The 13,648-nt window shown below is 47.6% G+C and overlaps 1 protein-coding gene across 1 annotated transcript in view; it reads left to right on the top strand.

Moving 5' to 3' along the window:
• The window catches only part of LOC144609902 (neurotrypsin), a 33,647-nt gene extending 27,052 nt beyond the window's left edge, over positions 1-6,595 (top strand). The window contains exons 13-15 of the mRNA XM_078428294.1: positions 317-439; positions 4,245-4,525; positions 6,208-6,595. Of these exons, the coding sequence (XP_078284420.1) occupies positions 317-439; positions 4,245-4,525; positions 6,208-6,563 (760 nt within the window). The 3' untranslated portion in view covers positions 6,564-6,595. The remainder of the gene's footprint in view (positions 1-316; positions 440-4,244; positions 4,526-6,207) is intronic.
• Positions 6,596-13,648: the final 7,053 nt, after the last annotated feature.

Raw genomic sequence — 13,648 nt, 5'->3', positions numbered from 1 at the left:
TGGGTAAACGTTAAGAGGGTAGACACAACAACGCTGGAGTAACTCAGCGGGACAGGCAGCATCTCTGGATTAAAGGAATAGGTCAAGCCTTTTCCTGTGACTCTCAGTCTGAAGAAGGGTCTCGATCCGAAACGTCACCCGTTCCTTCTCTCCAGAGATGCCACCTGACCCGCTGAGTTACTCCAGCATTTTGTGTCTATCTTGAAGTAGGAGATTGTTCTGTGCAACATCAGCAGCAGGTTCCCCTCTTGACTCATGTTGAATGGACATAGCAGGCGAGGCTCGGCAGTGAATATGTCCGTGCCTCTTTCCGCAGGGGTGGTTGGCCATGGCAGGTGTCGCTGCGACTCAGGACGTTGACCCGAGAGAGCCGGCTGCTGTGTGGGGCCACTTTGATCAGCAGCTGCTGGGTGCTGACCGCAGCTCACTGCTTCAAGAGGTTCGTAAGGTGGCACGCAGCCCGCCGTGTTCATTCACAAAGAAGCTTGCGTCTCCTCTCAATGCATGAAGTTAGATTTCCGTTTTGCATGAAAGCAGGACTGAGGGGGGAAAGATTTAATAGGAATCTGAGGGGCGGCACGGTGGCGCAGCGGTAGAGTTGCTGCCTTACAGCGAATGCAGAGCCGGAGACTCGGGTTCGATCCAGACTACGGGCGCCGTCTGTACGGAGTTTGTACGTTCTCCCCGTGACCTGCGTGGGTTTTCTCCGAGATCTTCGGTTTCCTCCCACACTCCAAAGATGTGCAGGTATGTAGGTTAATTGGCTGGGCAAATGTAAAAATTGTCCCTAGTGGGTGTAGGATAGTGTTAGTGTGCGGGGATCGCTGGGCGGCGCGGACCCGGTGTTTCCGTGCTGTATCTCTAAATCTAAAAAATCTAAATCTAAAACGTTGTCACACAGAGGGTGGTGGGTGTATGGAGCAAGCTGCCGGAGGAAGTAGTTGAGGCAGGGACTATCACAACATTTAAGAAACATAGAAAATAGGTGCAGGAGTAGGCCATTCGGCCCTTCGAGCCTGCACCGCCATTCAATATGATCATGGCTGATCATCCAGCTCAGTAGCCTGTACCTGCCTTCTCTCCATACCCCCTGATCCCTTTAGCAAAAAGGGCCACATCTAACTCCCTCTTAAATATAGCCAATGAACTGGCCTCAACTACCTTCTGTGGCAGAGAATTCCACAGACTCACCACTCTCTGTGTGAAGAAATGTTTTCTCATCTCGGTCCTAAAAGACTTCCCCCTTATCCTTAAGCTGTGACCCCTGGTTCTGGACTCCCCCAACATGGGGAACAATCTTCCCGCATCTAGCCTCTCCAACCCCTTAAGAATTTTATATGTTTCTATAAGATCCCCCCTCAGTCTTCTAAATTCCAGCGAGTACAAGCCCAGTCTATCCAGTCTTTCCTCATATGCAAGTCCCGCCATCCCAGGGATTAATCTGGTGAACCTTCTCTGTACTCCCTCTAAGGCAAGAACTTCTTTCCTCAGGTTAGGAGACCAAAACTGCACACAATACTCCAGGTGCGGTCTCACCAAGGCCCTGTACAACTGCAGCAGAACCTCCCTGCTCCTAAACTCAAATCCTCTTGCTATGAATGCCAACATACCATTCGCTTTCTTCACTGCCTGCTGCACCTGCATGCTTGCTTTCAATGACTGGTGCACCATGACACCCAGGTCACGTTGTATCTCCCCTTCTCCCAATCGGTCACCATTCAGGTAATACTCTGCTTTCCTGTTCTTGCCGCCAAAGTGGATAACCTCACATTTATCCACATTATATTGCATCTGCCATGCATTTGCCCACTCGCCTAATCTATCCAAGTCACTCTGCAGCCTCCTAGCATCCTCCTCGCAGCTAACACTGCCACCCAGCTTCGTGTCATCCGCAAACTTAGAGATGTTGCATTCAATTCCCTCGTCCAAATCATTAATATACACTGTAAATAACTGGGGTCCCAGCACTGAGCCTTGCGGTACCCCACTAGTCACTGCCTGCCATTCCGAAAAGGACCCGTTTATTCCTACTCTTTGCTTCCTGTCCGCCAACCAATTTTCTATCCACCTCAAAACTGAACCTTCAATACCGTGTGCTTTAAGTTTGTACACCAATCTCCTATGTGGGACCTTGTCAAAGGCCTTCTGAAAGTCCAGATATAACACATGGACTGGTTCTCCCTTATCCACTCTACTAGTTACATCCTCGAAAAATTCTATAAGATTCGTCAGACATGATTTGCCTTTGGTAAATCCATGCTGACTTTGTCCGATGATTTCACCACTTTCCAAATGTGATGCTATCACATCTTTAATAACTGACTCTAGCATTTTCCCCACATTTAGACAGGTCCATGGATAGGACAGGTTTGGAGGGATATGGGTCAAACGCGGGCAGGTGGGACTAGTGTAGATGGGGCATGTTGACTCCTGTGGGCTAGTTGGGCCGAAGGGCCTGTTTCCGTGCTGTATCACTCTATGACTAGCACTCATGTTTATTTTTAGTTTGGTCGATTGTCACGTGTACTGAGGTATAGTGAAAAACTTTTGTTGCATGTTAACCAGTCAGCAGAAAGACTATACATGATTAAAATCAAACCATCCATAGTGTACAGATATAGGACAAAGGGAATAACGTTTAGTGCAAGATAAAGTCCAGTGAAGTCTGATTAAAGATAGTCCGAGGGTCTCCAATGAGGTAGGTGGGAGGTCAGGACCGCTCTCTAGTTGGTGAGAGGATGGTTCATGTCCCCAACATCGCAGATAATGGAGACACAAGAGACTGCAGATGCTGGAACCAGGAGCAAAGGGTCTTGACCTGAAACTCAGCCGTCCCTTAGCCTCCACAGACGCTGTTTAACCCACCGTTCCCCCAGCGGTTTGATTTTTGGCAGGGAATGGATATTTTATGCTTCAGATTTCAAAGCGATGAAAGAACCATGTTGTGCTTGTGTGACTGTGCTGATGTTTCAGTGGTGTTTGCATGACTACTGCTCTTGCCTCTGGATCTGGAGATCCTGGGGTCAAGTACCATGAGCACACGTGGACTTGAGCACCAGTCCTGGGCTGGTAGTCAAGTCAAGAATGTTTAATTGTCATATGGACCAAGTGCAGCTGATTAGTCCCATAAATGCAATAACACGGCTATAAATATAGAATCGACAAAGCAATAAATAAATAACAATAATGCAAGGTAACCATCAGAGTGCAAAAACCAAAGTCCATAGCACAGCCAAAGACACGTCAATAGAATGTCATGGTTGCTCAGCCTCATGTCATACAGCATGGAAACAGCCCAACTTGTCCATGCCCATCAAAATGTCCCATCTGTAATAGTTCCATTTGCCCAGAATTGGCCTGTATCCCTCTAAACATCTCCTCTCCATGTACCTGTCCAAATGGCTTTTAAATATTGTGATAGTCCCTGCCTCAACTACCTCCTCTGGCAGATCGCTCCATACACCCACCACCCTCTGTGTGAAAAAGTTGCCCCTTAGGTTCCTATTAAAGCTTGCCCCGTCTCACTTTAAAGCTACATCCACTGGCTCATGATTCCCATACTCTGGGTGAAAGATTATGCATTCACCCATGGTCGGTGTGAACGAATTGTGTTGAAGAGCCTGTTTCCGTGCTGTATGACTCGAGTGACTCTGTAATCTTCAAAGTCTCATCTGGGCCATTCTTTGGAAAGTGAACCAAAGTGTCACACACGTGACCAGACGTCATCACATAAAGTCTGAGGAAGGGTCTCGACCCGAAACGTCACCCATTCCTTCTCTCCTGAGATGCTGCCTGACCTGCTGAGTTACTCCAGCATTTTGTGAATAAATACCTTCGATTTGTACCAGCATCTGCAGTTATCTTCTTATACTATGAGTTATGAAAAAGATGTTTCCATGTGAGGCCACACACGTGACCAGTCGTGTTTGACCTCTGGCCATAAACAAACATTGTCAGCATAACATATAAACATTTCACTGGATAAACGTCGACATATATAAGTCATATGTACAGTACAAAACAATATACCTGCAATGCTTTCAGAATTAGAAGAGATGTATTCCACAATTGTTCATATTTATGGTCACGCGCGTGACTAAGAATGGCCCATCTGTAGAAGTCCGCCTCTCTCACCCTGAGCAGTCCTGTTCCCATTTAATCTAGTCCGTCTGATGTTGTTCCAGTAAATAGTCTGGGGGTGTATTGCAGACACAAGTGCCACATGCTCTGCTCCTCATCCACAGGTTTGGCAACGACACGAGACGTTACGTGGTTCGGGTTGGCGATTACCACACGGGGGTTGAGGATGAATATGAGCGGGAGATCCCAGCGGAGACGATCTTCGTGCACAGCAACTACAGGCCAGACAGCAGCGACAATGACATAGCGCTGGTCAGAGTGAAGGGCAGGGACGGGCACTGTGTGACCTTTAATCACCACACGTCGCCTGTCTGCTTACCGCACAGAAAGGAAAAGCCCAAAATAAACAGGCAATCCTGCTTCATCACTGGCTGGGGAGACACAGGTACATGGTTGCACCCTTATTGTTGTTAGGACCATGAAACATAGGAGCAGAGTTAGGCCAATCGGCCCATCGAGTCTACTCTGCCATTCAGTCATGGCTGATATATTTTACCCTCTGAACCCCATTCTCCTGCCTTTACCTTGTTCTATGAATTACATGCAACGCACAATTTAGAAACAGACCACTTGTTCTGTTCATTCTATATGATTCACCTCTACCCCATTGTGGGCATTGGGCTTTGTCTGTGGAACTGATGCGCTACAATGCTGTGAACTATATTCTGCACTTTGCTCTACCTATTGTACCTGACATTGTATTGATCGTACATTTGTACGGTATATCCAATCTGTTTGGATAGCGTGCAAAACAAAGATTTTCACTGTACCTCAGTACACATGACAATAACAAACTTTTAGTTTTCTTTTAGTTTTAGAGATACAGCGCGGAAACAGGCCCTTCGGCCCACTGAGTCCGCGCCGCCCAGCGATCCCTGCACACTAATGCCACCCTACACACACTAGGGACAAATTTAACATTTTTATGGAAAGGCCAATTAACCTACAAACCTGCACGTCTTTGGAGTGTGGGAGGAAACCGAAGATCTTGGAGAAAACCAACGCAGGTCACGGAGAGAACGTACAAACTCTGTACAGAGAGCACCCGTAGTCGAGATCGAACGTGGATCTCTGGTGCTGAAAGCGCTGTAAGTCAGCAACTCTACCGCTGTGCCACTGTGCTGCAGACTTAAGCTCTATCTTAAACCTAAACCACCCAGTGATTCACAGTGTAGACAATAAACACACTCCCAATCACAACCCCTCATCACCTCACTCAGCAACACCCTCGTCTCTCTCTCTCTCTCTCTGACATTTAATCCAACTTCCCCTGAACTGTATCTGTGAAATTGCCTGTCCTTGAGATGGCAGGTTCCACATTGACAACGCCAAGTTAAAGAGATTCTCCTGTACTCTTTGCTGGGCGTGTCACAGTAAACAGGGTCCATTTCCATGCTGTATCCCCAAACTAAACTAAACTTTGCAATCTGAAAATCTATGCGCTTTAAAAGATAGCGGCCAATATTGTCTGCTCGGGAGTCTAGTAGGTTCATAGGTGATAGGAACAGAATTAGGCCATTCGGCCCATCAAGTCTACTCCGTCATTCAATCATGGCTGATCTCTCTCTCCCTCCTAACCCCATTCTCCTGCCTTCTCCCCATAACCCCTGACACCCGTACTAATCAAGAACCTAACTATCTCTGCCTTAAAAATATCCATTGACTTGGCCTCCACAGCCTTCTGTGGCAATGAGTTCCACAGATTCATCACCCTACACAGTAGATTTAGATTTAGATTTAGAGATTACAGCGCGGAAACAGGCCCTTCGGCCCACCGGGTCCGTGCCGCCCAGCGATCCCCGCACACTAACACTATCCTACACACACTAGGGACAATTTTTTTACATTTGCCCAGCCAATTAACCTACATACCTGCACGTCTTTGGAGTGTGGGAGGAAACCGAAGATCTCGGAGAAAACCCACGCAGGTCACGGGGAGAACGTATAAACTCCATACAGACGGCGCCCGTAGTCAGGATTGAACCTGAGTCTCCGGCACTGTATTCGCTGTAAAGCAGCAACTCTACCGCTGCGCCACCAGTAACGTGTTGATTTTCTACCTTTCAGGCCGATCCTACTCCAGAACGTTACTGGAAGGCTCTGTGCCCTTGCTGCCAAGGGGCGTCTGTGCAGGCCGCTACAGGAGCAAGTTCACCGCCCGGATGATGTGTGCGGGCAATCTGTCGGAACACAAGCGGGTGGATAGCTGCCAAGGAGACAGCGGTGGTCCGCTGGTGTGCCAGCGTGCAGGCGGGCACTGGGTCATTATGGGCGTTACCTCCTGGGGTTACGGCTGTGGAAGGAGGGACTCGCCCGGAGTGTACACCAAAGTCTCCAAGTTTGTCAACTGGATCAGGAAAGTGACCGACACCAAAGTGAGAACTCAGGAAAGCCTGTTGAGCAAGGCGGCTCTAAAGCCATGAGGCAGGGCTGGGCGATCAAACCCTGGAGACTGGACTAGTTCTTGATCACGTGCACGAAGCTGGGTTGCCATTAGTATTCATGCACCGCGGTCATCTGGTGCTCATGTTACATCTGCGCACTTGGACACCAGCTGGAGAGATGAGTCTGAAGGACAGAACATGGCTGGGGACATGACCAAAGCAGAGGCCCGACCCAAAACATCACCTATCTGTGTTCCCCACAGAATCTGCCTGACCCGCTGAGTTACTCCAGCACTCTGTGAAACGTCACCTATCCATGTTCTCCACAGATGCTGCCTGACCCGCTGAGTTACTCCAGCACTCTGTGTCTTGGTTTTAACTTCAGTTAATTCTGGAGCGTGATGCTTGTGTTAGTGATGGTGACCATTATACCACTGGATGGTTGTTGACATCTCACCTGGTTGTCCAGGGGAGGATATCTGCTCTCTTTAGCCAGGGGATATCTGCTGTCTTTGGCCAGGGGATATCTGCTGTCTTTAGAGAGGGGATATCTGCTGTCTTTAGCGAGGGGATATCTGCTGTCTTTAGCGAGGGGATATCTGCTGTCTTTAGCGAGGGGATATCTGCTGTCTTTAGCCAGGGGATATCTGCTGTCTTTGGCCAGGGGATATCTGCTGACTTCGGCGAGGGGATATCTGCTGTCTTTAGCCAGGGGATATCTGCTGCCTTTAGCCAGGGGATATCTGCTGTCTTTGGCCAGGGGATATCTGCTGTCTTTAGCGAGGGGATATCTGCTGTCTTTAGTTAGGGGATATCTGCTGTCTTTAGTGAGGGGATATCTGCTGTCTTTAGTGAGGGGATATCTGCTGTCTTTAGAGAGGGGAGGATATCTGCTGTCTTTAGCGAGGGGATATCTGCTGTCTTTAGCGAGGGGATATCTGCTGTCTTTAGTTAGGGGATATCTGCTGCCTTTAGCCAGGGGATATCTGCTGTCTTTGGCCAGGGGATATCTGCTGTCTTTAGTTAGGGGATATCTGCTGTCTTTAGTGAGGGGATATCTGCTGTCTTTAGTGAGGGGATATCTGCTGTCTTTAGAGAGGGGAGGATATCTGCTGTCTTTGGCCAGGGGATATCTGCTGTCTTTGGCCAGGGGATATGGCCTGTGCGTGAGACCTCAGTTTCCCCAACATGGTGACTCCCATGGAGGAAGGGCCGAATGGCACTCACACACACAATTGAGAACGGACAACATCTCCACAAATGGCCAAAGGCAGGGTCTGACCAGCCAACCTTGCATGAGTGAAACTGCAAGGGGGATGTTCGAGCAAACTTCAAAGTTTCAGCACTGGGACCAGGGTGAGAACAGGCTCTGGTCGGCAATTGAGGGTTTCTCCTTGAATATGCAAAGGAGATTTCTCACAAGCGCACAAATAATTCTGATGCATTCCTTGGGTACATTACAGTTTCAGTATCAGCAGCAGAGCAGAGAACTCATTCCTCGCATCATTGTGTGGAGGATTCATGATCTGTGGGTACCAGTCAGGTTGAGGGGCTCGATCCACAACATTGCCTCTCCCTTTGCCTCCACTGCTTGACCTGCTGACTTCCTGGAGTAATGTTCTCTTTAGCTGAGAGTAACAGCAATACAGAGGGGTGTGGAGGGGAGGGGTCGGCAAGAGGCTTTGGAATGGCCAGTCGTGCTTTGATGTTTAGATCAGTAAGCTCTGGAGAAACTCGGACTGAAAAAGGGTCCCGACTTGAAACGTCACCTATCCATGTTCTCCACAGATGCTGCCTGACCCGCTGAGTTACTCCAGCACTTAGTGTTCTACGCAAGATTCCTGCACCTTTAGTTTAGTGTAGAGATATACAGTGCGGAAACAGGCCATTCGGCCCACCAGGTCCGCACCGACCAGCGATCCCCGCACATTAACACTATCTTACACAGACTAGGGGACAATTTACATTTATACCAAGCCAATTAACCTACAAACCCGCACGTCATTGGAGTGCGGGAGGAAATTGAAGATCTCGGAGAAAACCCACGCAGGTCACGGGGAGAGCGTACAAACTCCGTACAGACAGCACCCATAGTCGGGATCGAACCCGCGGTAAGCGCGGTAAGGCAGCAACTCTACCGCTGCGCCACAGTGTCGCCCTAGTTCCTTGTGTCCACATCGTGCTTTGATGTGCAATGCCAGAGGCCACACTTCACCAAAACCCACAGCCCCAGCCTGACTGACTCTGCAAAGGTGCCAATTTCCAGTTATATCAAGTGCATTTGTTGATTGCATTAACCAAAGAAGACGTCGTAAAGAGCTTTTGAAATGTTGCTGCTTCCAAACATACGGATGAATGAATTTAATGTGTAAACTTGGTCTTAATAGAATGCATTGCATCCAACCCGCATGTAAGTTGCTGATTGAAATCTGTTGTATATGTTGCAGTTCTGTGGGTGTATCGGTAGGTGGAGCACCATTGCATCATGCAGTTGCAAAACCACTTAAAAATGACAGTCTCTTGCACAGAGCAGGGGAATGCAGAACCAGAGGACATGGGTTTAAGGTGAGGGGGGGGGAGAGATTTAATAGGAACCCGAAGGGTAACTTTTTCACACCAAGGGTGGTGGGTGCATGAAACAAGCTGCCGGAGGAGATAGTTGAGGCAGGGACGATCACAACGCTTAAGAAACATTTAGACAGGTACATGGATAGGGCAGGTTTGGAGGGATACGGGCCAAATGCAGGCAGGTGGGACTGCATGTTGGCCGGTGTGGGCAAGTTAGGCTGAAGGGCCTGCTTCCACGATGTATCACTCTACTGCTGTATAAATGTGACCGGGCATTACACTGCTGCATGATTAGCTCCCAAAACTCAGTCACATAATTAACCATCACCATACAAGAACAACACCTTCACCATACAGGAGAAAATACTGCGCACCATGTCTGATCAATGCTTGCTAATCGTGGAGAGAGAGAGAGAGAGAGCTTTTCAAGATTCAAGAGTTTAATTATCACAAATACTGATAGGGAACAATTAAATTCTTGCATACAGCGGCATCACAAGTCTGTAAACACAGTACCCGATAGATAATACGAAGTCATTAGGAAGTTCAATAAATCAAAAAAACAATATTAGTGAAAAACACAAGTGAACTTCCTACTGCAACCAATACAGTTCCAAATGTTGTTGGTTTTTGTAGTGTTCAATGGTTGTTCCTGAACCTCTGTCTTTGCACAAAAACGGAACATTGCAGTTGGACTTGGCCATGACCCACCCTTACAACAGACATTCAACACGAGACTGCAGATGCTGGAATCTTGAGCAAAAACAGCAAAGTGCTGTCTGTGTGGAGTTTGCACGTTCTCCCTGCGACTGCGTGGGTTCCCTCCCACATCCCAAAGACGTGCAGGTTTGTAGGTTAATTGGCTCTCTTGTAAAAATTGCCCCAAGTGTATAGAGAGTGAATGAGAAAGCAGGATAACACAAAACTAGTGTGAACGGGCGATCGAAGATTAGCATCGTGGAACGAAGGGCCTGTTTCCATGCTGTGTCGCTAAACTAAACTAAACTCAGCGGGTCAGGCAGCATCTGTATACGGAATGGACAGACAATGTTTCTTCAGTCTGAAGAAGGGTCTCGACCCGAAACATCACCCATGCCTTCTCTCCCGAGATGCTGCCTGACCTGCTGAGTTACTCCAGCACTTTGTGAATAAGACGATGTTTCAGGTTGAGTCTGAAAAAAAGGTTATAGGGAGAATGCCGGAGAATGGGGTTGAGAGGGAAAGATAGATCAGCCATGGTTGAATGGCGGAGTAGATATATATATACTTGAACATGCACCATTTCCTACTTCAGAGAGTGTAGGAAGTGTGCGCAGGTCCTGTAGCGAAGGTCAATGTTTTGATCCATAAGGAATAGGAGTAGACCTAGGTTATGAGGCCCATCAAGTCTACTCCGCCATTCAGTAATAATGTCTGAAGAAGGATCCTGGCCTACAACCCCATCTGTCCATCCCTTCCACACTGTTTCTCCAGCACTTTGTGAATTGTTCCAAATCCAGCATCTTCAGTTTCTCGTGTCGACTTTTTATGCCATATGATTTCCTTTCTTTCCACTGCCTTGAAGAATTTGTGTGCCTTGTGTATGATATACGTTTAGTATGTTGTCTATGTGCCTGTAATGATGCCTTAAGGGATATTTTCATCGTACCTGTATCTCATTGTGCCTGTATCTATGACAATAAAGCAGTTGACTTGAGAATGATTGGTGGAATCACCAAGACATGCCACAATGCCACCTTTTGTTGGCTAACGTGAAAGTCAAATACAATGGGTAAAATTATGGAGACTTCAGTTAAATAAGCAACAATTATAGTGTTACAATACTTAGTTTAGAGATACAGTGCAGAAACAGGCCCTTTGGCCCACCGAGTCTGTGCCCATCTTGAAAAGGCAATTCTAAATCAATTACTGCCTTACCTACACCAAAATACCATCCTGGAAAGTTTCCAGTCGGGTTTCAGGGCCCACCACAGCACAGAGTCTGCCTTATTGAAGGTACACAACGACCTGCTTCTCGCCATCGACACCGGCGACTGTGCAATCTTGCTCCTTCTCGACCTCAGCTTAGCGTTCGATTCAGTGGACCACACCATCCTAATTGACCGTCTCTGGTACGGGGTTGGCGTTGATGGCACTGCCCTGAGCTGGTTCATTTCGTACCTCAAAAATAGGAGTTTCTCCATCAACATAGGCAATTATTCCTCTTCCCCAGCTAGCCTCTCCTGCGGGGTTCCACAAGGCTCCATCCTAGGCCCCATTCTCTTCTCTCTATACATGCTCCTCCTCGGCGAAATCATTCAAAGGCACGGCATTTCTTTCCACTGCTATGCGGATGACACACAGCTTTATCTCTCCCTGAAACCCAACAACCGGTCAAATTTAATCAGCTTCATGCACTGCCTTGAGGACATAAAATGTTGGATGGCACAGAACTTCCTTCAACTAAACGAGAGCAAGTCTGAGGTCATCCTATTCCCCCCCCCCCTCCCCTCCCCTCCCCCCCCGACTCCATCACAACGATAACAGACAGCCTTGGAAGCCTATCCTCCCTAGTCAAACCGCATGTCAAAAACCTTGGCGTGATATTTGACTCTGCATTAAGGTTTGACAAGCAAGTCAACGCTGTGGTAAAAGCCAGCTTCGTACCATAGCTAAAATCAAACCATTCTTCCAATTTGACGACATTGAAAAAATCATGCATGCATTCATTTCCTCCCGCCTAGACTACTGCAACTCCCTGTACACTGGGATCAGCCAATCATCCCTGTCCCGCCTGCAACTGGTCCAAAACGCCGCAGCGAGACCCCTGACGGGTACCCGTAAAAGAGACCACATCACCCCGATTCTGGCCTCTCTCCACTGGCTCCCAGTACGGTACAGAATCAACTTCAAGCTCCTCCTAGTCACATATAAAGCCCTGAACGGGATTGCCCCCCCTTCCCCCCCCACATCAAAACTCTTCTAACCCACCACTCTATCTCCAGGTCCCTCAGGTCGGCCGACTTGGGGCTACTCACTACCCCGCGGTCTAGGCTTAAGCTCAGGGGTGACCGCGCTTTTGCAGTTGCAGCTCCTAGACTGTGGAACAGCATCCCTCTCCCCATCAGAACTGCCCCCTCCATCGACTCCTTTAAGTCCAGGCTCAAAACCTATTTCTACTCCCTAGCGTTTGAGGCCCTCTGAGGGGGCGCTGTGAACTGTTTATGTATGTGCTGTTATGTTTGTGTGCCATTGTATGTTCGTTTCTTAGTACCTGAACTGATGTACAGCGCTTTGGTCAACGTGGGTTGTTTTTAAATGTGCTATACAAATAAAATTGACTTGACTTGACTTGACCAGCGAACCCCACACACTAACACTAGCCTACACACACTGGGGGCAAGTTACATTTATACCAAGCTAATTAGCCTACAAACGTATACGTATTTACCTTCCTGTATTTTGAGTTCCGTATTCCTTGAAGCACATTAGGTATTAATGTTCCAGCCTCTCTCAGAGCATCAAATAAGGAACCAGTCTCTTTGGAAATCCTGATGAATAAATCACCAGTTCCCACCCAAGAAAAGACCTTGCATGTTTTTTTACTCCATATCTGATAGCAGAACATTTGCAAAAGATTTACTCAAATTTCACTTCTAAAAGAAAGCAAGGTAGTTCAATGAGCCAAACTTCATCAAGTTGAACTGACTGCCAAGCATTAAAGAAGGGCCTTGACCCAAAACATCACCCATTCCTTCCCTCCAGAGATGCTGCCTGTCCCGCTGAGTTACTCCAACGTTTTGTGTCTAGCTTCCATCCCAAGCACATCTCTCCAAGGCGACTTCTCACCAATCACAGGCTGAAGCTACTCAAAAGGCTCATTGGTGGCTCACTGGTTTATGGTTACGTTTAGTACAGGTATCAGAGGTTATGGGGAGAAGGCAGGAGAATGGGGTTAGGAGGGAGAGATAGATCAGCCATGATTAAATGGCGAAGTAGACTTGATGGGCCGAATGGCCTAATCTACTCCTATCACATGATCAGTCTGAAGAAGGGTCTCGACCTGAAACATCGCCCATTCCTTCTCTCCTGAGATGCTGCCTGACCTGCTGAGTTACTCCAGCATTTTGTGAATAAATACCTTCGATTTGTACCAGCATCTGCAGTTATTTTCTTACACTTACGATCTTATGATCTTAGCTTTAAGTTTATTATTGTCAGGTGTACCGAGGTACAGTAAAAAGCTCTGCTTTGCATGCTATCCAATATGATCAGTCAATACTATTTATAAATACAATCAAACTCAAGTACGATGGAGAGAGCAAATGGATTCAATAATGTTCGCTGTTACTTCCTGTTTGATTCTAACATGATTATTGTGTTTCACTTCCCCATGTTTCCAGAATGTGTCCATTCCTGCTTCAGCACCATGGCCTCTGGGTCAAGAAGACCTCACTAAGTGTGTGGGAAAGAACTGCAGATGCTGGTTCAAATCAAAGATAGACTGGAGTAACTCAGCGGGACAGGCAGCATCTCTGGAGAGAAGGAATGGGTGACGTTTCGGGTCAAGTCTGAAG

This window comes from Rhinoraja longicauda, chromosome 35 (assembly GCF_053455715.1).
Source record: "Rhinoraja longicauda isolate Sanriku21f chromosome 35, sRhiLon1.1, whole genome shotgun sequence".
Lineage (NCBI taxonomy): Eukaryota > Metazoa > Chordata > Chondrichthyes > Rajiformes > Arhynchobatidae > Rhinoraja > Rhinoraja longicauda.
The sequence above is the reverse complement of the archived record's forward strand: the minus strand, read 5'-3'. Positions and strand labels throughout refer to the sequence as shown.